General features: G+C 45.1%; 1 protein-coding gene across 4 annotated transcripts; it reads left to right on the forward strand.

Annotated features, from left to right (window-relative positions):
* On the forward strand, nt 1-22,623 carry LOC126526430 (uncharacterized). 4 transcript variants are annotated; one of them, XM_072289636.1, is made up of 6 exons: nt 1-80; nt 766-796; nt 5,920-6,026; nt 10,734-10,850; nt 19,865-19,947; nt 20,589-22,623. In XM_072289636.1, exons 4-6 carry the CDS (start codon nt 10,751-10,753, stop codon nt 21,879-21,881), a joined length of 1,476 nt encoding a protein of 491 aa, XP_072145737.1. In that variant the 5' UTR covers nt 1-80; nt 766-796; nt 5,920-6,026; nt 10,734-10,750; the 3' UTR covers nt 21,882-22,623. The 4 variants fall into 4 exon arrangements, with proteins under 4 accessions (XP_072145737.1, XP_050030305.1, XP_072145738.1 ...); XM_050174348.3 differs by lacking the exon at nt 1-80 and adding an exon at nt 449-619; XM_072289637.1 differs by lacking the exons at nt 1-80; nt 766-796 and adding an exon at nt 4,424-5,028.
* Nucleotides 22,624-25,217: the final 2,594 nt, after the last annotated feature.

The raw sequence follows: 25,217 nt of genomic DNA on the forward strand, positions 1-25,217 counted from the left end.
ACCAAACCACACAAGCACGCCGTTGCCGAGCAGCCGGAAGCACAAATCGTACCTGGAACTCGTCACCAGGCGCTTGGTGGGTGACCTCGCGTTATTTGAGTTGTAACTTCTAATTGTTTGTTTCTGTTATTTCCCGCGTCTTTCCACTACCATCTTTCCACAGTTATGACCACCGCGGTTGTGACTTCATCTATCCACCATGTTAATAATTTATAATGGACTTCATGCATTGAACTACTCAGGCGTGTTTTAGGAAGGTACTCCCTGCCATTTGCTAGCTTTTGTCGCCCAAATTGTATTGCAAAAAAAAAAAACTCGTATACACTGTTTATTAACAAGAAAACAAGGTATTAAAAATAATATAAATTAAACAAAATATATTTATAAATCTAATAATATTACGCCGTTTGCAATATGGCGGCGCCCAGCTGACGCAGGCGGGCAAACTAAAGACAGGCGCCTTGTAATATCAAGTTTAGCCGTTTTAGCGCGCTTAGACGAAATCGCCTTTGCTACGTTACGTTGTAGCAGGCGGTATGTTCAGTTGTGTGAATTTTAACATCTGCCTGTTTTTGGTGGCTGGCCGCACGCCTAAATGACATGGAGTGTCAAAATAGAGGTGTGTTCACTTGGTGGCATTTTTCCAAATGCTTCGCGACATTAATGCACATGACATCCGTGAAATGTGTATGCGTTCATTTCTTCTTGTTCTCCCAATTAATTACTGTACTTGACACTGATTGTACTTCCCGTTGTTTCTTGCAGCGCGAAAGACAAGCTTGCCTGCTCGGTTTGAGTGAGTTCCTTTTGCATCTCTCTTTGTTTTCTTTTTAATTTCTTTTTCTTTGAATGCCTTCAGTTCCTTGACATGCCTTACGTTCAGCGAGCATCTTCCTAGGGGCCTCATGCATTGGACTCTCTCCCCTGCCTAGGCTGAAGCGGTTCTTCTACAACAAACTGATATGAGTGGATCAGTTATTCTTAAAGAAGAAAGGGGGAAGCGGTGGTGAAATGAAACACGAAGGACAAATCTCGCTCAATTGATACTGCGACTATCACTTCCGGGCCCACTTGACGATCAGCTGCAGTCAACCAATCAGCGTCCACTTTCAGTGAGCACCGATTGGCTGAGCCAGCAGTCAGAGCGCTCGTCGCTCCAATGAGGTGTTGCGCCGGGCGTTACGTCACGCACAAATGAAAGCTGGTGAAAGTCTTCCCGAAAGTGGTCAGGCGAGATCAGCGGTCCCCTGGTCTAGCTAGCAATTCCAATAAAACCTATTAACTCCAAACTCAAGTTCCTCAATCAATATTTTCTGAAAAGAAGTGCCTTGTTTCCCAAATGCCCTGTAGCTTCGTGTAACCCACGATCTTAATACTTCAATAAGCATGCGTACACTTATCTGGAAGTTAGTGCCATGTGCTTGTTCATGGTTGTGAACTATGATTTTATGACTATGCACCTTGTTCAAGGGCAAATAAACAAAAAAATTTGATTTATAGTAAGTGTGCGTTATCAGTCACAAGCGAACCCTTAAGAGGAATGCAAGGATTTTCCAGCAAAATCCAAAGTTTCTTGCACTCTCGTTAATTACAGGCATTATACAATGAAAACATAATTTAAGGGAGCCACCAGTATGTATGCATGGCCTCCTCCCTGTCAAAAAATGTTCACCTGCAACAACGTGCGTGCATTCTTTCAATATAGCCACTGCACACACTTATAGTTGCAGAAACATTAAAAATGGGAGTGTAACACATAAAATAAGAGGGACTAGATGCCTTGCAACTGGCTTGCTAACTTCTTGTCATTTCAGTAATGCATAGAAGCTAATAGGGTCAGCCTTCATTATCCTGCACTGTTGTGGATGGGCTGATTATGTTTACTGTGATGGCAGAATACATAAACGAGTGAGCATGTGTCTGAATTAAGCTTAATTGATAGTTGGTACCCGTACTGTAATACATGTTCCGTCACAATTTTATACCGATGTCGCACAGGCACTTTTGATTGCGATAGAGCCCTATCAGGATTTTTAAAAATTCTGTCACAATAAACAAAATGATCGCTGCTACATGGTCCAACAGTTTGGATCAGGTTTCGTGAGCCCTAGTACACAAGGTTTTGCTAAGTGGGCCCAAATCATTTGACACAGCTGCCTAATAGGCAGTAAAGTTGTATTGCAGGCATCGGCCCACAATCACAATAAAGAGTTTTGATCATGATGCACATATTGCGAGTCAATGGATGCAGATCAAGCAAAGTCTTGATTGAAAGTGCTTGTATAGCAGCATTTGGTCGTGATCGGGCTCAATCACAATCAAAAGTGCTCTTGCAACACCCCTATTATATATACAGGGGCTTTTTCATTTGTTGGCCAATTAACTCAATTCAAGGTATATGGTACTGCTTGAACAATGATGATTAGGCAGATGAAGGACGGGTAAGCCAAGGCATGGATGAGGTCTTTTAAGCTGACACTATCAAATGAGGCACATTCGTTGGAGTTACCTGGTGCTCTCTGAGAATGCATTAAATTAAGAAAAATCAGCGTCATTTGTGTGCAATTAATGTGACGAACAAAACGTCTTTGTTGCCTCGATGCCTGCTCATGTTTTCTGTGCTTATCCATCATTCCATGAGAGCCGCAGGTTAAAACGAGCAATAACTAGAAGCATGACGAGCTCCAGGAAAAGAGTGAGGCTCAATTTTGTGACAAGCACCTGCTTGTTAGTAGCTCTGACACAGCGCTACTACGCAGCGCAGCCAACTGGCTGACACAGTGCAAAATGAGGGAGAAATCACAGGTACAAGGCCCTTGTAACCAACGTCTATATGTTGGCGCATTGCCAAGCCCATTGGTGTATCGTCATCATCTGCTGATGTAAGTCGATTGTGGAAGAAAGCATAGAGTTCCCCACAAAATTTATTAGAGGGTGCTCCGGTGCTAATACAATGAAAAGAATGGGTAGTACTTACATTTGTCTAGTCTTCATGCTTGTGGCTTTACTCGTTCTTCTTGGGTCATTTAGTCTTTTGCACTTCATCTTTCTAAATTTCCATGCAAACGTAATTTTCTAGGTGCAGCAAGGCAACAGGTCTCTCCATTCATATAATTGCAATTGGTGCATTTATAATGCAATATTCTGTTGACTACCCACAAGTCCACTTTAAAGCTGGAAGGATGAAGTATAGTGGTCAGTAGTAATAGTGGAAGTAGTAGTAGTAGTTTGTTGTATTGAAGAACAAGAAGAGGGAAAAAAATGAAGGACCTCTGGGGGTATCGTAACTGTCTCACTTCCCAGTGAAATCTTACTTCCCGATAAAATCCATTCACTGTCTGTCATTTCTACGCTGGCCGAACCGCTGTACTGCTCCCCTAGATAATATTGCCAGAGTTTCCTCGTTTCATTTCCATAGAAAACTCTATAGAAAAATATGAGTACCATCTCATATTCCCCATGTCTTACATCAGCTGCCTTCATTGCATGCTTACAAATTTCCTTGTCTCAGCACACTACCTAATCCCCCTTACAATCGTCAAATGCATTTCTTTTCCCTTTGCACTCATTATGTTACTCTAATGAACAATCAGTTTTCTGCTCAATGAGTTATGTGACCTGCCTAACATCATGTCTTCATCGCAATCTCGACTAGAATATCAGCTACTTGTGGGTGCTCTGTCTAGCCTGTAAAACCATCATCCTGCCTGTTAAAGGGACTCTAGAGAGAGAAACTAGGTTGAGTTGTATTAGTAAAATAAGTTTCTACAATACCGAAACAACCCCTCCTATACTGCGGTGTCACACGTATGCTTCTGATCGCGATCAGGGCCGATCCGGACAGGCTTTCTTCATTGCGATTGACAGTGGCCACTGCTACATGGTCCAACTATTCGGTCTGCTATCTGCTGATCATTGGCAACTCTCAGAACTACATAATGCCTTGGCTACAAATTCAGGCTTGCAAAGTATGGTTAAATTTTAACAGTATTTCAATTTTGCAGCCTACTGTTGCTGATATAAAGGTTTTTAAAAGTTTTTTATTGAGCTGTCTTCACTTTTTGGTTTTAGCGTTTTCAGAATGCTGTGCTAGAGGGTGCAGACATCAGCATGTGATCGCGATCAAGAGGCCTGATCACGGTTCACTGATTGCAATTGTCCGGGTCCGGGTCCCACAAAGTCACAATTGCAAATGACTGTGTAGCAACACTTGATCTGGATCAAGCTCAATCCAGATCGACCCCAATCATGATCAGAAGTGTACATGTTACAATAGTATTACATTGAGATGAGGCTTTGTAAGCCATATATAACTGGCACAAAAACAAATACGGGTGGTGGTGCCGCCTTCATGTTCCCGCACCTGCTCACCATGACGTTGTGGATTTTAACTGTGACTAATGGCACCTATTTAACTTTTTACTGGTAAAACTGATTACCTACATTGTGTTCTAGGCAAGCCAAAGACTGAATTCAGCAAGTTTCGTGAACATTCACTGTGCCACAATCTCCCACACATGCAAAAATATAGTAATACTTTGAAATTCGTGACGTCACACTGACGGGCCTGCACCGGGACTTCACCAGGAAATTCAGATAAGAAAAATTTGACATTCATTATGCCTTCTAATATTCAACCTGTTGCCGCAAAATTAGTTGAACCAGAGTTTTGAAAGACTACTTTATCAGTCTAAACTGATCAGGTAAGAGTCCCTTTAACGTAATGCCTATCATTTTCCATTCTTTCACTCGTTGCACAGTCCTCAACTTCCCCACGAGTTTCTTTGTCATTCTCCAAGTCTTAGGTTAGCAACGCTAGTACGCACTGATTATGTGGTATTGTTTTTCTTTTGAATGTTTTTGGTAGGCTGACTTTCATGACTTAGGAGTGCCTGGCAAATGTGCTACTACCCATATTTTGCTGTTCTACGAATTTCCTTCTCATCATCCGGTAGCGTTGTCTGTTGGCATGCGAAGTTACAGATTTACAAAACCAGAGCAAGAAAGATGAAGACGGAGACGAAACAGGTGACAGGACAAACATTGTTTGCTGGGTGTTGGGCCTGTTGCGTTTTTGTATTCTCCGCCCGTCTTATTTGCTCTGGTTTTATATTTAACCTGTTGCTTCTTCACTGCCCCATCTTTAGCATGTATACTACGGTAACCCATGGTGCTGTGCCAGCTAGTCTGCACGGAAGCCTTGCTGATCTATTGATAATTATGACCAGTGTGCTGAAAGATAAAGGCACAGAGAATAAACGGTCGATGACACACTCACAGCAAAAACATTTATTACAGAAGCATGATTTTTTTTCTACTGTGTGCTATATATATACATGCATTTTTGCGTGTTTTGTAAAAGGTTTGTTATGGAAGCGGGATTTGAATGCCAAGGAAAGAACCTGCTGTCGAGCATGGTGAAGAATTATGTGGTCGAGATTAGGAAGTTTGTAGGCGTAGGATAGTTGGCTGATAGTTGCCCCATAGTTAGCTGATGCAAGGCAAGGGTAATTAGAGAATGTTGAGAGAGCCCTTCGTTCTACAGTGGACATGAAGTAATCAAGTAAGTTGGTTACAACCATAGCAAGCACTTGAAGATTAGGAAATGTGGTTTGTGGAGGTTATGGGACTAGAGAAGCAATTCCAAGCCTACGCCACCAACGGATCTGCATGTTTAACAAATATTGTGTAAAAGATAATAGATAAAATGTAGCATGTGATTTGCTTGCAAGTTTGAGGATATCTTTAGAGCCAATATATAAAAGATGGGGCAGGTGGTGTGCAGAATACCAAAAGGAAGCACTGTACTATGCATAGTAGTCCCGATTGTCACACCAAAGATGCATCTTGAGCACATTTGTTTTTGTGTGTTTGTTGTATTGGTGTGGTAATGACAGCCATTCACAACATTTCACTCAGGCATTTCAACCTTGATGATGATTCCACTGATGCATTGGATGTGGCTGCTGGAGAATGTAGCAGTAATGCAACGCTGCAAAATGAAGCCCAAGATGCCAGCATTACCCGTAAGTGGCTGCCGAAGCAATGAAATTTAGTATCCAGAAAGAATACCATGACAGTTCTGTGCCACTTACATTGACCAGGAGTCTGGTCACGAGTGTTGGCATTATTGTAACCCTGCTGCTGTGGTGTTCTGCTGCTGATCACAAGGTCATGGGTATGATTCCTGACCTACACGGCTACATTTCGACAATGGCAGGACATAAACATGTTTGTGTACCAAGCTTTGCATGCACTTTAAAGGACCCCAGGTGGTAAAAAATCAATTCGAAGCTCTCATAGCCCCACTGTTGCTTTGGGATGTTTAAACATTATCAGTAAGCCTATCAAAATGCCTTTTATTTGATGATAAAGTCACAGGGTTTTTCATGTGATTAATGATAGGTTTTACTCCTCAAAACATGGGAGAAAGAAAAAAGAAACCTTGGAGCAGACGTCACATGAGAATCTTGAAGCCTAGTCATAAAAATTAAAAGGTAGGAATCATGGGAAAAACACCCAAGTGCGAGATGGCTAGCTGTCGTTTCTGGTCACACCGTGCAGCCGTGCAGAGCTAATCATCCGCATTTGTCTGCGGTGCTGCTCGGAAGCTGTGCAACATGCTATTAATTGTGTGGACGCTTGGGACCTAGCGCTGCCATTACTACGGCAACCATGTTTCCAAGTATCTATGCTGGCTATGGGTTCAAACATTTTTGTGCAAATATTTACGGAACAAAAATTGAATTTGATTCAACTAAAGGTATCAAATGCGACGAATGGAAAGCAGGCAGCACATGTTGGAGAAAGCAGCAGCAACTCCGGTGGCCAGCAGCACTCAAACCTACCACAAACCAAGCAAAGTACGCCATTATGTTCCCAGGGTTCAACGCACCATGTGCGCATTTCCTACGCTTCCACGAGTGCGAGCTGTGAGAGAGTGGTGTCCGAGGAGGTGGCTTTGTGAAGGCCGACCGCCTGGCATCATGCTCCTTTCTAGTATTTTCCTTTTCTCCATACCTTAAAACAACACTTCGGTTGTGAGAGTCACCATAGTGGAGGGATGCAGACTTAATTTTTATCCTCTTAGCCTTGTTAGCATGTGCATAAATCAAAGCATAGAAGGGCTTTTGCATTCCATGTTCATTGGAAAGTTGCTGCTTCAGCAGGGAGTTGCACCTGCAAACTTGTGTTCTGCAGCAAATCACAACATGTCGTGTTTGACTTTGCTTCACTGCATATTCGTTTAGATGTGTTTGCGCTTATGTTACACGGTGGCTCTTCCATTTCAGCCTTTATTCATTACTGTGTGGCCCTTCAATTGCATGCTGCTGAGGAGTGTGTCTCTGAGAAAGTAGAGATGGGGCACCCTCTGTAACCAGGACACTGTGTTGGCTGGGCTCTCTAAAGATGCCACTGTCTTGGGGCACAGCCCAGCCTCGAACACTGCGTACACATGGAGGACCAGGGATTCCATGATAAAGCCGATTTTCTTCTCCGCATATGAATGTAGCTTAAGATTGATGGCTGCAGTCTAAACATGGCATTCCGGACTTTCCAGTGCACTCCTCAGTTTCAGTTTGTGCGTCTAAATTACGAATAAATTTGGGCTTTGGTTTATTTCACCACGTCGGTACATCAGTACACAACAGACTCTACCTAAATGGTGGGGATAGCAGGGGGGAAAGCCGCATTTTACGAGCTTGGCTAGCCTTGCCAACCCCTGGTTACAAAGGCAGCAACGAAAACAGGTGGTACACAAAAAATCAGAGCAGTGGCCTTATCAAACTATATAATTCGCACAGTTTTCACATCACAATAAGGTGCAAACAAATTTCCAGGTACCATATTTAGAATAATGTTATTCAATAATACACATAAACTTTCATCTGTTTGTTCGAACTTACTTAATATGCTGGGGAAACAGTACTGCAGTAATTGCCATCCACAGTTGCTACATGGCTATAGAATGCGCCAATATGTCTTGCCAGTATGTCTTGTTAAGCATGAGGAAAGGTTAAAAGCTTAATTTGTTAAAGTGCATATGTGGCAATTATTTGGTGCTAAATGTTGTTAAAAGGTGATGCTCGTATAGGGTTGTAGTTCAAGTAATTCTGGCATGTGTGCATTGCATAATAGATCTGTGATGCAACGCAAGGCTTTTTTTTATTGTGACTAAGTTTTGCAATGATTTCTTGGTACCAGTAGCCTAAACTAGATGACAGTCACGGAGGTGACATGAGAAGAGAGCGTCATATAGCAAGCTTCTGTGTCTCTGGCAGTATGCACTGACATTTTCGCAGGATACCCACGACAGTACGAAGTTCATATCTTGTGTAATCTGTGTGGTGTTCTCATGGAATATACTCACAAAAACAACACCCAGTGTCTTTCAAGCTTTCTCGGTGAGCCTGTGATTCGTATGTTTTTGATCACAGGTGTACATAGTGTACGTAGTGAATTTGTATTTGTAGCATTACTTGTGACGTTGATTTTATAAAGAGGTTTGGAGATGAGGGGCTACATAAAGCGACACTGAAGAGAAAATGACTTGAGCTGTGTTTGTAAATTGCCCTTCCACAATACCACAAAATCCACTATAACCGTGCGAAAATGCTTGGTGCACCAGAAAAGATGCAATAGTGAAGGACAAGAGGCACCGCTGCCTTGAAATTCCCACGCACCTGCTTGCTGTGGCATCATGGATTCTGACGCCGTCTGCTCGGGCTTAGTTAAATTTTTGTTTGGTAAAAATTGACTGCATTGTATTTTAATGGAGCTGAAGACTGATCTTGGAAAGTGTCAAGAACTTTTATTGAACCACGACAGCCGAACTAAGTACTTTGTAATCCGGGACGTCACACTGATGTACCTACCCTAGGATTTCGGCGCGAAATTCGGAAACGATAATAAAAGGGTGTTTGACTGAGCTAGTCAGTTCATTCTTCATTGATTGTAGCAGCAGAAATTGTGGGACACAGGCACAGAAAGGAACGAACAGTTGTGGACGTAGCAGCCTGTCAACTGATTTCTCTATTGAAATTCTTGCACTTTTTATTTCGTCGCCATATCTTATTCCTTTTATCTTCCTGGGGCTTCTCCCCCAAAAAAAAGCAACTTCTTTTCTTGTCAAGGCCACAGACGGTGTGCTTACACATTGCACTCCTGTTTAATTGACTTATCTCCCAGGCTTCGTTCACTCATGTGCACATACTTTTTGCCTTGTTTGGTGCTGAGTACGCTACTCGGACGCATTGCCCCTTACCAATCTTGATGAGATAATGGGTCAGTCCATGCACGTACGGAGTGTTTTCATAATACTGTTTTGCTTCCGGTACTTCAAGTCCGCTTTCGCTTTCTTGATTTCCTCTTATCTTCTTTTAGAGGCTTTCATCTATGTTGCATAGCATCAACACGGGGTACCCCGCATTTTTCAGCCTACTTAACTGCTGCTGAAAACTTTGTTCCGTTTGATGCTGGCATGATTTCTTCAGTGCTGAAATAAACGCTGCACTCGCTGTTGCCCGTTTTACAAAACTCTTGGAATGGCTGGATGCGAAAGGAGGAAATTGTTTCTTTGCTCTGGGCTCATATCTCCAACACAAATGTTACGGTTTGAACTCGAGGCGTATGTCGATGAACTGCAGAGAACTGTATTTCGGTGGCTCGTAAGTGAAGTTCAGATCTGGGCACGTTAGTCAAAAGGATTCCAGGACAATGTCCTTGAGTTGATTGTAGTCACTTGCATTCTCTGTTTTGCACAGCACCAAGAAGTCATCCACGTATCGATAGATCCATGTGATGCACCTTTCTTTGATGCAGCCTTGAAGCTACGTCCATGTCCGTTCGTTCCTTTCTGTGTCTGTGTCCCACAATCCCTGCTGCTACAATCCTCAAGAATGATAATTTCACCATCATTTTCCTTTCTAATAATCAACCTATTAACTCTGAAATCAGCAAAAGTAGAGTTCTTCAAGAATGTCTTATCAATCTAAACTGATTCAGTGTTTCTCTGTAACCTCCCTGTAAAGATGCTACTGTCTTAGGGAGTCCCAGGGGTAAGATTGGCCCAGCAGCCTGGCGCCTGACCAGGTGCATCCTCGGAGAGGGTCAGGAAGTGATGATGCAATTTATAATGGAAAGCAAGACATTTATTTGTGTCGATACGTGAACAGTCATCAGCTCAACTAGCTTCTCGTGAACGAATAATGAAGATACAGGTTCGGGTTCCATCATTGGCAAGGCAAACTGCCTTTCACCTCACATTTTTGGCAAACTGCAGTTTTACAGGCAGTGTGACAGCGATCACGCATGTGTCGTAAGGATAAAATAGTACACTACATTGCAATCGATATTGAGCATTGTCGAAACAGCATGGTTGACCGACAGCTTGCACAGCGTTTGCTCCTCAACCTTGTCTTCTCCACACTGCGAGGCACTGCCACATTGTATTCACGTTCGTGCACGAATGCCTCGTACCAATACAGTGTATACGTTGAGGTATTTGGGTGTGTGTATATTGATGTACGACACATAGTACATGAATATATGGCGGATATAATTGCGTATCATGTACTCGCGTGTGATGAAACTGTCCACAGTAAGTGCTCCATCCCGTCCAGTTTCAGCTCTGTCTTCTTAATGTGCAGCCAGCCCGACTTACTTCAACATGTACCAATTTTCCAAACAATGGATATTGCTGAGAGGGTGGGTGTCTCTCTTTTGCCGTGCAGAAGCATCAGTGCCCACCATGCACAGGGCCACACGGGGGAGGAAGTTTCCCTGCCAGAAGTGTGGCCGTTGCTTTGACTCCAGGCTGAAGAGGACAAAACACCAGTTTACACACACAGGTGCGCTTTTTTTCTGCATGGCCATCACCAGACCTGTGTGAAGCACTGTTGGTAACATAGTGGGACAGTCGCTGAACTCGGCGAGGTTTTGGTCACTTTAACAAGAACTTTGTCTTTTTAGAGAGACTCTCTCTCTCTCTCTCACGATCGTAAATAGCTAATCAATTGCTCTGGTAAAACACCTCGAGGGACTTTGGCTGTGTTCAATGCCTCACCACTATATTATGTCAAGGGGGATTATATGCAGCTCTTTTTGTTGCTACTAAAGACATACCACAGACCTTTTTAGTGAGCTATTTGGGTGCATCAAAACTGCTTTCCTGGGCAAAGCGCAATCTTGATATCTGATATGTGTTGAGAAAATTGGGAGTTATTTGCTTCTTTTTTTTACATTCCAACCACTCACTTGTCAACGGAGGAGGTAATTTAACGCTGTAGTTTAAAAAATAATAAACAAGACACCTGTAGGAACGATTTAAACGTGTTAAGACCAAATTCCAAGCAGGTTATCATCATCAAGATCACTTAGTTACTTTTTGCTAAAGATGGAGCGTTTCGGTGCGTGACCTGGTGACATTGTCCCAAAAAGGTGACCTACACTGTTAAGTCCTCGGCTTTTTCTTCACTTACCTTCATTCAGTACGTTGATTTCACCACACTTTCAGATCATATATATTCCCTTCAGGCATCAATAAAATCTGTCCATTGAAAATTTAGTTTCACCACATTTATTACATGTTCAGAACCATGGAAAATGTACAGCTGCAAAATGGATTAGGTACTTTGAATTCGTCAGCTAGCTTTGCCAAGTTTGCAGAATGTGGAGACTCCAGTAAAATTAGCATGGTCAAAACTTTCCAAGTGTAGTGGTTATTGGTGATTTTTATGTCCTTCGCCTAAATTAATCTTCAGATAAATGGAACACTTGTTTCTGTGCCTTAGTGTTCTGTTTAAGCGTAGTCTGCTGTATTATTAGTGGCATGAGCATCGAGTGACACTCTTGTATCTTGTGCGGCACTACCGGTTCACCTCCTGAGATGACCGGGGATGAAATTCAAAATACATCAGAAAATAATATTAAAAAGATAGTGCAGTACAAAATTTGTGGGTTTCATTAGAGATATGATATCAGATAATAATATTTGTTACAAGGTGAGTTACCGACGTGTCGGTAATAATTAGAATTAATTAGAAATCACTGATTACCGCACACAAAAGCACAGAATTGTAGACTCTAGAGATCCACCACGTGAGCATGACTTTGGCGAAATTCCTGAAAACCCGGAAGTAGAAAGCGAAAGTAATGATGTCACCAGTGACGTCACACACAAAAAGGTGACAGATATTTATTTAACCGGCTGATTAATGGAAAACACTTGCCTGGCATAGACTGAACATCTGCCTAGCAGAGCAGACGTGACGTCACTCCCTCCTCTCTCGGTTCTCTTCCTGGCGCACACCTACTTGCTTGCTTGCAACAGCTGCGCGCGCACTTGTTACATGATCTGATGTCAGCACCGGAGAGGGCGCGTAAGGTGCACTTTGTGCACCGCTTGCTAGGAGGCTACGCCCCGCCAGGTGGCGTGCCGTACGCTTCCACCTCACCCTCCCTCACTCCTCGCCCGCATAGTCTACCAGGGGAAAGACGTTCGCTCGCTTAACCTAACAAACACTGAGGCCGAGGTGCGAGTGCCACTAAGAGATTAGGGTCGCCTACCATTCTTTAAACTTGCAGCACAGGTTCTTTGAAAAGCGTTTGCAGAATTATGCAACTTGCTTTAAATATAGTTATTTGAATTGGTGCTCTTGTTTCTTCTGCACAGAGTGGCTCAACTGGCCGTATATTTTGAATTTTGCTGATGCTATCGCACGCGAGAGCGAAAGGAGAGGGGGAGGAAGAAAGGAGGCGACCATCGCTGCAACGTGAGCAGGTGGCTTTGCTTCTAAAAATAGCGCTCACGTGTTCTATCTTGTGACATTTTCGGCACTGAATAGGCGTCGGAACGAATGGTCGTACTCGGCGTATCATGTAGCCCACTTTGACAGATGCTGGTAACGTCGAAGAAGCAAATATTAACTTGATACATCGGGAGTGTCCCAAGCGATGAATCTCAAGAATGCGCACCGATGACCTCAAAAGGCTCTTCAGGTCCGCATGCTTGATTTCAAGCACCACATCGGAAATCATTCCAGTTGTTGTCTCCTTCCCGTAAGTAATAAAGGAATGGACGGGGATTGCGCTCAACTGTGGAATGGTGTTTAACTTCTCGAGTATTGCGGAATTTTTCACATGTATTGTCAGGATGTTCTTGCAACTGTTGATCCTGATCTCGTTAATTTGCCCAGGGGCCACACTTTCAAAACATTCGGTTAGAAACTGCCTGCTGAGGGAGTTCATGCTGTGTGACGTCGAGAGCGGCACGTAAGAAACCATGAAGGATTCCTGCTCACTCTGATTCGATGAAGTCGCCTCAGTTGACATACGGTGCATCTTCTTCATACGGCGGCCCATGACTACGGTGTACTCGCTTTCAGAGCCCATGGCTTCTGGCGTTGAGCTCTCCCGGGAATCAAGCTGGTCCGAGCTTCCAAAGGCATGTCGTCCAAAAATGAGCGATGAAGTAGACGACTGACCTTGTTCAGGTGGTCGTGGGAACATCTTCTTGCTCATCCTTGATGAAATGACTCTCACGAAAATGGCAAGAACGTAAAAAAATGCAAAACAGCGACAGGCCCAGAGCACCAGTGAGCTCTGGGCACTTCTTTCTCTTCCTTCTCCCCAACAACCAAACAATGCAAGGTATGGACTTATCTGATGCTGAGCAGGAAACATTTATGGTGATCCCTTCGGCACTGCTGCAGGACAAGGCCACCATGATTATGCGATGGGTTCAGCATCTCCTCTATCACACTATGCTTGCAAGGTTGAGAGACAGGAGACAATTGTGAAAACTCGACCCGCTCAAAATCCCATTGCAGTCAACACTTAGCATGCGTCGGCAGTCACCAGGATATTCACCTTACAGTCTATGGCTGTTTCCAGAAAATAACATGCAGTCAGTGCGTATTGTGCCAATAACCCGCAGAATGCCTGCACTGTCCTGCAGCGCATGCCACTTTCTTTTCCTGATCTTCTTATTCAAGGTCGGTAAATGCTTTCATTTCGTCACCTTAGCAAAGCAACAAATATCATCACAGTGGAGGGCCTGCAAATAGCAAACAGTGCAATCCTCTTGTCTGCAGTATACCAACTCTACCCACTCAAGCTGAAGTGCTATCAATGCCACCACTGCTACGGCCTCAAAAACTGATCCGACAGGTGCCCCGATGCTTTAATATACTCCTGGTGTGTGTCCTGTGGTCAACACTTCTCACCTGCAACTGACCCATAACACACCACGAGTGTGATGTGTGTTGCTGCAACTGCGGGGGTACTCACCTTGCTACAGACACAAATTATTACACCATCACGCTACAGAGGAGGCAGCTCATCGACACAAATTCTCTACTTGCACCAGTTTGAGTTGCTAAGCAGCTCTTAGGTGCTTACGCCCACCTACTCAGGAGGACTCGGTTTTTCCAACCAGTTTTCGCCTCTCGACACTGACTGCAGCCGTAGCCATAGCCACAGTCGCAACTGCAGCCGAGGTCACCGCTCCGAGCCCAGCAAGACTGATCCCAAACTGAAACCAAAGCTGGCCCCTAAGCACAAAGTTGGCTTCGAACCAACGAACTGACGCTGAATCACAACACGTCCAACAGAATCTGCAACGTCCCTTGTGGCAACTGCTACCTAAACCTACACCTGGTGCTCATGACCTTTACTGGCATCCACTGCCTAACCAGCGACAAACACCGACTCCATCTTTACAGGTGAGTGGTACTGCTCTCCCAGAAACTGTGCCCAATCCACCCACCCCACCCCCCCTTTGTATGCAGATCTACTGTCTGAGAAGTCAGGTACACACATCCGCCGCGTTGCACAACTAGCGATTGAAAGAATTATCATAACTATCATTACTGAACAGATACAATGTGCTATTCTGATTGCTTTCATCCCCTTATCAAAAGAATTGATGCAAATTTCCACCCGTTTCCAACATTCAGAGGACACTACACATCTTCATAATTATCCTGTCCCCAACAACCCACCTTACTCACAAACACTAGCTCTGTGCAAAAGCCTTCGACCTCAACTTCGCAATACTATTCCCTCACAATATGGCAATGGAACTGCCACACTTTCAAGTGTAAGAAAGAGTATCTCCTGAAGCATATGCAATTCACAAGAACAGAACTAGACAATCATGTGTTGCAGACCCATGGTGTCTTTCCTCTAAGTGGCTATGAACATTTTGTTGCCCCAAGTTTTACATGCAAATAACAGGACGTGTCATACTCGCTGACTCTTACAATGACTACAACTTAGATCAAGAGCCCCTTGCCCACAGTCCAACCCAATGCTGGGCAGATAAACACACCGACTGCCGAGCACATGGGTATGAGGACAGACATTCGTGGTCACACTCTACGGATTCCAAATTGTTATTGGACGCCAAACCAAAATATCTGGCTGTTATCGAACTTCTACTTCCTCCAGCAATGAGTGGCACCACATGGTACTGTCCTAATCCTGGGAGACTTCAACTGTCGTCGCCCTTCTTGGGAATATGAGCAAGCATCAGCGCTCAGCCCTAAGTTTAGACACTTTCATGTCAAACCACAAGGTGTCTCTCCTCAATGATGTTACCACTCCGACCAGATTATGCAACTCACACAAGAAAGGACACCAGCCCAGGTCTCACTTGGTCAATTAGCCACCACAACATTCAATGGGAGGATTCCCAAGACACCCCGAGAGCAACCATTCCATCATTGAGATCTGACTTTCGTTATGGACCCAGAGATCAGGTTGAGCACCTAAGCACAAAACCATCTGTCTTGTCGAATGTAACAGGGCGCATCAGCAACTCAAAGAATTGATTCAGGAGACCAACGACAGAAGCGATCGATGAGAAAGTACTACAAGTTGTGTCTCAACATACTTCCCACTGTTACAACTGACCTGTGTGGCGAACAATTTGTGCTGCACCGCCAAAACCACGGTGAAAGCCCGGATGTTTTGAATACGCCGAGTCACCCGCAACCGCTGAAAAACGCTTGGGAGGCTTCAACGGCGAAAAGACACTAGCCTTTGCGCCCGCGTTCTCGCATTCTTCTCTACGGCGCGCACGACACCCTGATGTCTGCGTAGGCTCCACAGTGCTTTCTCCTTTCAGTGAGCGGCGGGACGGTGGTTAAGATTCGCATGTGCATTCGCTCCATCTCCTCTTCATTGGCAGGGAAGACACTGGCATTGTCTCTGTGCGTGCGTGTGCCAGTGCCTTTCCCTCTGCTTGGCCAGTGGTGGTTAGAGAATCCGTTGAGCTGGCTTCCATGTACCGAGTGGTGGCCGCAAGCATGGAGTGCGTTTGCTCTCTCCTTCTCCTGAGCGAGGGCGTTCCAGTTTCTTTGAACGCCAGTAGACTTCAGCCTTCTGCTCTAGAGCAAGCTTGACTGTGTGTCTCCATGAGGAAGCTTGTAGAGCTGACTGCTCTATAACAGTGTATTAAACGTTCATCTTTGTTACTTGTTACGTGGATCGTGTTTCGTCTCTGCCTGGACCTTACCATGCTAGTCAAGCTCCAGACCGCCAGGCCCATGCTACCTCCACAGTCCTGAGTGAACCGTCCTTAACACCACGCTGCCATCAAAGATTACCTGCAGGTTGATGACAAAACCATTTAGGCCTCTGAGAACAATGCCACGGACTAGTAACCTGGTGGCGCCGTGCAAGGAGTAACAGGGTTCTCCACCAATGTATGCATTCTATAACTAAGGAGATCCAAGTATAGACCACCTGGCATTTCAACGATAGTGGCACACATGCAAAGACCTCATTGGCCACCTTCACATACCTATAGTATGGCAAATCTTCCTCATTCTCCAGGGCCAAGCCAAACATAGCCATGTGCTTCAACAATATCAAATGCAGAGTGGGTGCTCCACTGATTAAATTATCCGAGAACTGTGAGATACATTCTCTCTGGAGTTCAACCCACCACTCACGTCCCTTCCACCACCATTCACAGACCCAGACTCGACTGGCTCTGCATTTACAAACCAACAGCTCTGGATTGTACTTACACAGTTCTAAAGCAACACAACTTTGGCACTAGATCAGGTAACATATTCTGTGTTTCGTTACTTGCAAGATAACCATCAGAAGCTCCTTTTACATCTCATTATCCATGCAAGGGAGACAAGGAACGTCTCACAGTCACGGAAAGGAGCCTTAGTTTCTGTCTTCCAAAAACCTGGCCAATACTTTAACACTCTTAAAAACCTGCAACCGATATCCCTCGCATCATGTGTGGGAAAACTTGTGGAGAAGATGGCCTTGGCCAGACGTTGATGCTACGTACTCTCCGATCACGACCAAGACAGCAGTCGTTGGCTCTTGGCGTGACGTCACTCGTTGTCATGAGGGAGCACTGTCTCCAATCACTGCTGAGATTCCTGCCATATTGGAAGCCATTACTATGCCCCTCACACCACATCAACCATTGCCATTCACTCAGACATCCCGGAAACCTTTCGTTCTTTCAAAGGTAATATCCTTCCCCGTCATGTTCAGGCACCTTTCACACTACACATGCAATGGCACCCGTCCTCTTGGAGTGGGTGCCTGGCCATCAAGGGATACAGGGAAATGAGCATGCTCGCACTTTCGCTCGCAGGCATAAAATACAGAGTGCACCTATTTCATGGCCCGACACCTATTGTGCAAGAATGCATCCTGCAGAACACTGCAAGCAAAGCCGTGCTAGGCTCCGCCAAGTACGCTTATCTGCATGTGCCCTTGCGGCCCCCTATCCCTCCTTCCTCAGGCTCAAACCCTAACTCTGATGAACACAGAGTTAGGGTTTGCAATGCAACACATTATTGAATGTCACCGTAGCCACCCACTTGCCCAGCGTGTGGTGGCTATCGTGATGCTCTGCGCACCTACTGGACTTGTCCCCCGTGCACAGTCCTGCCCTTACTAACTCCCCACCTCTTCCCTGAGCCCGTCTGTCCCCTTCTCTTGGGAGAGCCGGACCACTCTGCCTGAACGCCTCCAAGCCGCAATTTGTCTGCACTTTGTGCACCGCACAGGTTAAGTCTAAGGTGCCACCACACCCTCGCTTCAGGAGCTGCGTAATCATGTGGTTCTGAAGCGGCTGACGGCAAGGACGAAGAGCTGTTTCAAATAAACTTATACTCATTGATTCGTTAGTTGGGAGGCCCTCTGTAGCAGCATAGCAGATTACCGAGCAAGCTGGAACGAGTGCCAAAATATTGCAATGTCCTGCTCCTACGTGACCACCTTCTGCATCATGACGTCATAGCACAGTAACTTCTCGAGAAAGGAAGCGTAAACTGACTGTAGAAAAGCTGTTGTATTAAATTATTTAGCGCAACCCGAGGTTTGCCAGTATATTTATCATGATTTTGAGGTCCCGAACCTTCATTTAATGCAAAAAATGCGCAGTCAAAGATATCATATCAGCATTCTGAGAAATGCTGGGGAGAACATCGTTGTACATTTTCTAAGTGGATTATTAGGGGCTTGGGGAAGTAGGGCAAACCCCTCCAGCCTTGTTCTCATTGCAGAATCTCAACCGGCATACACCTATCCGGCGTTTGCTCTAGCGTCTTCTCTCTAATCCACGCTGGCTTTTTGTTGTTGTTGCCTCAAAACATAGCTTGGGGGGGGGGGAGTACCTGCGACGGGGATTGGCCACACAGAATTGAATGGAAAGTATGCCCCACAAAATAACAAAAGGGGTAAAGACAAACATCTTCCTGTCTCTTATTGTTTGTTTCATTGTTTTCCTTTTACTGATGGTACTGCCCACTATGAGGAATTGGCCACAATTCGGATGAAATTAGAAAAAAGGCTTTTAGTTCTGAAGACAGTGGTAACCTTTGGGGAAGAACCGAAGGTATGGGAAACAGTGTACTAAACATTTAACAAGAAGATTGCTTTAGGACAATCGGAAAATTTTTCAATGGCTGAGCAAGTGTCTCTATGACAGTGTCCAAGAGAGGACTCCTTTTGCCAGAGAAAAAATGCCAAGAATGGAAAATCCTTATGCCCATCATTTTCTTTTCCATCACTTGTTGTGCCAACCCCATCTTCAAGTCAAGCTTTTTCTTTATCCTCCCTAGCTTTGGTTCCCATAGACATTGTCCACATATGGAACAGGCATGATGTAGTGATTGTACAGTGAGATTCTTGAGGGAGGCACTGGCCGATTGCTGTATCGTGACAGTCAATTTCTGTTCTGTTAAAGAAATGCCATTGTGTCGCTCAGGGGACCTCACCAGTTTGCTTGCACCTGGGCTAGTACAGCCACACTAGCCCTTGACAGTTCTTTTCTTCTTTTTTGTTTTAATCTTCATATTGGACATTTCAGCAAGTCCAAAAACTCTAGTGGCTTGTACAGGAATCAAAACCAAACAACCGGATGGTCTAGCTCTACTCCATGCTTTTGCTGTTATGTCATCCCTTTATGCCATAAGTTGAAAATGCACAGTGAAACGTGGTACTACAAGGTGCTGCTATATACAATAAGCGCTGCTGCTTCCATTTATATTTCTGCAATCTTGTTATGCCATAAAACATAATACACGTACGCCAGGCTAGAACTTCCTCTTTACTCTGAGGAAGCCAAGTGTAAATGACTGCATAAAGTACTCCGTAGTAGTTATCCAATTGGCACAGTACTACTGGCTTGCACCTATATAGTGGCATGGTTGCCTTGTGAAACTCACGCTGTCTTATTTTCACACAACTTGCCGCATTGTGTTACAACAGATGGACGATAACTCCCGACATACACAAACCAGTTTGGCGCCCATAATATTCATTGCTGTAAACGTCACGCCACATTTGTGAAATTGCAATGTATTACTACTTGTTTTACCAGGGGCTGCGAGCAGCACCTCATCCCTCGAATGCACCAAGTGCCAACGGACATTTTCGAGCAGGCTCACACTAGTCGAGCATCAGGTAAGCACTTCATAGATTGCTCGGACTTTCAAATATGCATGGCATGCCCTCTGTGAGAGGGAAATGAAACTACTGAATGTTGCACAATGGCTAGACCACTGGTTCATTTGCACTCAAATTTTATGAAGAGTTGGCATTTCTCAATGCACGCAGTTTAATACCATATTTCATATACCACGTTCGGGCATGTTGCTTGCCTCTGTCATTCAGAAAATGTCATAAGTATGCATAATCTGCAGTAATGCTACACAAAGAGATGAAAATTTTACAGGGATAAAATGGCGGTGCCGTGCCTTACTGTATCAGTGGATGCCATATTGCCCTAGCAACGGTAGACAGAACCGCTGTTTCATTGCAGGAAAATTGGTATTTTTTGTCTGACGTCACTGCAGACAATATGTATTTGCACTTGTAATTATAGGACAGGGTGGTTAGTTCAGACTTTTAATGACTCACACCAAAGGAAACAATGCGAAACAGCAGGTAGTAAACCAGTATGTTGCGTTTATTAATGCAGGAGCTGTTTAGCTGCATGCGTAGTGTCGCCACTGTGAATTCTATTCAACACGATGTTCGAATTTTGGCAATAGTCGTTGAGTTGGAACGCTTAAATAGCCCTGTCACAATTTCTTTTGTTCCAGGCATGGCACGAGAGCCGGATGCTGTACTCTTGCCCCACCTGTAACCGGCAGTTCCGGCAGAACACTGGTCTGTGGCGCCACCTGAGGACGCACGACCCGGACGCACCTAAGCGGCGCTACCCATGCGCCCAGTGTGGCAAGGACTTTGCCAGGCTCGACTACCTCAAGGAGCACCTGGCCTCCCACGACGAGTCGCGCAAGGGCCGCTTTGTGTGCGACATCTGCCAGCGAAGCTTCTTCCAGAGCTCAGATCTCAGCCGCCACCGGCAGACGCACAACAGTGAGCGGCGCTTCGAGTGCAGCATATGCAAACGAGGGTTCTTGAATTCTTCAAGCCTGAAGCGGCACGAAAAAGAGCATGACCCGGCGCAGAGGACACCCTGTCCCGAGTGTGGAGCCACATTCAAGCGCCCCTGCCAGCTAAAGGATCACATAGTGAGATACCATGGTGATGCGGCTCTTTTGAAGCTGCTCGCACCGAAAAAGAGGTTAATTCAGAGTGCAAGTGCACTCAAAATGGACAGAAAGCAAACCTCCAAGCCTCTGTTACAACATGACGACAACAGCGTACTTCAAAGGAATGGTCATGACACCATAGGTGGTGTGCAAAGTAGACTTGAAGCTGAGAAAGATTGTCTCCTGAGGGAAAGGTTGACAGCTCGTGTTGATGTAGTGCCTGCAAGTGACCTGCAGATCTGCGACAGGCCAGAAATGAACGGAAACACAAGTTGGCTTCCAGAACAGCATACGAGCAGCGGCAAGACGATGGCATCTGGTTCTAGTAGCGCACCTCTGGGGGATGGCTCAACACAATCTGAGAAGCCCACCAAACAGACGCCAACAGCTGTTGTAAGCAATCCGGCTGGCTCGCCAACGCTGCAAGGCAACGGTTGTGCAGAAACAGAGGCTGTAGACCAAGGAGACATCCTTCAGCGCTCACTCAGGGTACTGCCGATAGAATGCATAGAAGGCGATCTCAGCAGTGGTTTAGGCATCGAGCCTGAAACCAGTTTTGTGAGTCACCCCGACTTTGGAAGCCAGGCCTACTATGACTGGCTGTCAGGCTTCACGTCTGCCTGCAACCTTGCCACGCTGCCTCTCGACACGGAGATGTTCACAAAAGTGACCCAAGTGCTCAAGACCATAAGTGATGCACTCGCGACTCCATCTGGCGTGCTCACCTGTCGCGAGAACTTCAGAGTCTTGCTTGGTATCTTGGAGGACCTTCAAAGAGCTGTGGGAAGCCACCTCAACTTTGTGCTTGAAACATTGCAGCCATCGCAGCCAACATAAGTGTCACCCATAGTGCCTGTGCATCGCAGCTACCAGAGTAGAGACATTAACGTCTGTATATTTCAATGCAGACGTTGCATTAGGGCTTAAAAGAACTGTGTTCTTGACTCTTCATATTCACTGTTGCAAGCAAGGCTGACATAATGCTGTATTTAATTTTCATACCCTTATCCTCTCGTTTTCGCAGCTCAAATCACAACATATGCCCTTCAAGCTTCGATTAAGCCTTTGTCAAATGGGCATTCACACGTCTACCTTACTTGGCTTGGCTCTGCACAGCGATACGAGTCTTGTGTTGAGGAGTTGGTGGTCAGTGGTAAACACTGGCTGCGTTTTGAGTTTAGCGGGCCACTGGTAGAGCCAGGGCGCGACTGCGTTTGAGAGAGGACTCTCGCCCACAGGGTTCGACGGGATATTCGTGGCGCGGGCTGCTTTCCCAGAGCTTCACTTTCCCAGTTGACTTTGGAAGAGAGCTTTCATTCCTTAATGGGTGCACCTAGTCAAGAAGTCATTGTTGGGCACCTCAAGATGTAAGCAAAAGTGAAATCGAAAATGTATGTGTGCTATAAGATGCCAACTTGCCAAGTGGCTGATTTCTCATTCGTGTGTTTCCTACCCGCTGCTACAAATGGTGTTGCTAGCTCAGTGGTGTGCCGGCCTATTCTTGTTCGTGTTTGTTAAATTGGTTCACATTTTCACCACTATATGTGTGTTCAGTAAACTTCCGCTGATTACTTTTTGATTATGTACTACAGCACACATGATTGTGGAAACGAAGCTAGCGAGTTCTCAAGACTTCCCTTCTGAGTGGAAAATCCAGAGACTGATGCCAGTTTTGGGCATTCATCTCCAACATCTACCACAATGTACACATTGATGTTCTATATAGTTTAGTCATGGTGCCGATTGCTGGTTCAACCCCTACGCTTGCATGCCATTTGCCAGCTTTCCGATTCTCCCCAACTCGGAACATTATCAGCTGCATCGTAAGCAATCTGTTCGTCATTCGTACAGACAACTGAATTGCCTCCGAACAAATTCATTGCTATTTCCTTGAACCTTCCCCAATTCCTCAAAAAATCTATTTTGTCCCCATGTGGATTTCATGTATCGCTGTGTTGTTCGTAAGCAAATATTTTGCTCTACAAATCATTATTTGCAGCAACAGCGTGGAGATTCTAAGTGAGCAAAATTTTATGTAACACCTGTTGGTACATTTCAATCATGTAAAGTTTGTACTCGGTGTATTGCTACTTTATGTTGTTTTCGTTTTGCTTGTATTTTTGCGCTTTAAGAAAATACATCCCCCACCCCCTTTTCGGTGTCATTTTATTTTTCCCTGCAGATGTGGCAACCCTAGAAGAGCACCGTAGTCTTGAAATTTTCAGCGTGCCCGAGTCAAGTGGCTGCAGCACTATGCAGCAAGTGCAGTAGCAGCTTTCTCCACATTTCTGAGTGGACAAGTTTTAGAATTGTGGCGAGACGGCGCAGACAACGGCACAGTTCAAACAGACAACACAATGCGCTGTTTCACCCGTCCTGTCATCCGCACTGTTTAACCATAACGAACGTAAGCCAGCTAGGACAGGATAAGTGCGAGCTTCCAACTGATTTTACGGCGAGAAGCCTTCACCGAGGCAAACTTTTGATGAATGCGCGCGCATGCACACAGAAAATGGCAACCATACGAGCTCTGGTTTTTATATTGTTGCTTAGACATCCATATCCAAAAACTTCTGCTCACTGTGATAAAGAGATATTGAGGGAATGCTGACACTGCTGTTCCCTTTTGGTAAAGTGAAATGCCTCCATTATTTAGTAAACAACCTGGTCGCGATTTTTTCCCAAGAATTTTTGTACCCGCAAATCACAGTGCTCATGTGCAAGCACCACAGTGGCTGGTCAGGTGTGATGCAGACCCGTTCTTTAGAGAAACCTTCTGTTCCCTTAATCGGTCATTCCTACATCGGCCAGTTCAGACCATAACGCGACTGAGGAGTATTACATAAACTGTGCCGACAGCACAGGTGAGGTAGGGCCCGGCATGCCACTTCTCGCATGGCCGCTTCACCTACAGAGTGCAGAGAGCACCATGCGTACATAGCACCCACTTGCCACTTTCTTTGAATTGTGGGCAGCCTTGTCCATGTATGGCACTACCTCAGGCCTTTCTGTACGCTGCCTTGATTCGGCCCTTCGTGATTTCTTCAGTTTCTGCAGCCAGGAATCGGATACATTAGTCTAAACTGAGCAAGGGAATCCAGCCAATTCTAGCCGTGAAATCTGCGACTTGAAATACTGTTCAACAGTGTGCTCGCACAAGTTGCGCTGTGCAGACTGGAGACGGTGTTGCTCTTGACTCTTTTTGAACGGGCACAGTCAAACAGAAGCAACTTCTTTTGGGCACAGGTGCATCCCACACACGTCAATCTTCGAAGGTAATGTTCATAACTTCATATCTAAGAACTTCAGCTCGTTATGGTTAGGTTCCTTAAACTTAATAAACGAGGCTGCTTGCATATTGTCTAAAGGAAGCTAAAACTTGTTTCACCGCAAAGAACGTTGCACTGCGAAATGCGTTTTGCGACTTGGTAGAAGGTGTGAGCAGATTGCCCCAGAACTATTGGAGGCACTTCACATTAAGAAAAGGGAAGTGCAATTTGTCGCCGTTTCCTAAGTGTCCATATTTTACAATGAGCACAAGTTGTTACACACATCTGTTTCAACAACAATCTGAAAACCAGAGCTTGTATGGTTTTTATGGTTTATGTATGGTTTATGGTGCATGCGTCCGAAGTTTGCTTCTGTGTTGGTTTCCTGCAATAAAATTGGTTGGAGGTTAGCACCTGTCCCATCCTGCTCATGCACGTCTTATTTGCACTATTCTTCGGCTGAAATCATGAATCAACTAGCGCAGCAGCACATACATGTATTTGTTCTCAGTAGACATTTATCCATCACGGGAGTGGAGTAGGCTTCGTGGTGGAAGTACAAGACAAAAGCTACTGCTGAAGACAAAGGCAACAATGTTCTTGCCGACTGTTTTGCCAGATCAGACATGCTCTAAAGCTGCCACAATGTGAAGGACAACAGGCATGCAAAACCAAGTTTGCTGTCCGTAGAAAAAGCAACTATGCGGTTCAGTAAACATCTTTAGCAGAGCATCACTTGCACTCCGCTCACGTTTCACGCACTCAGGTGGCTACAGAGAACTGCATTGTCTTCTATTTTTTTCTGTGAACGCATCTCCCAGAGACACTATGGCAGGAAGTTGGCTTGGCTGTAAAACCACAAAGACACCAAAGGAGACAAACCTTCACACGTCGCTCAATTGGA

Source organism: Dermacentor andersoni, chromosome 8 (genome assembly GCF_023375885.2).
Source record: "Dermacentor andersoni chromosome 8, qqDerAnde1_hic_scaffold, whole genome shotgun sequence".
NCBI lineage: Eukaryota > Metazoa > Arthropoda > Arachnida > Ixodida > Ixodidae > Dermacentor > Dermacentor andersoni.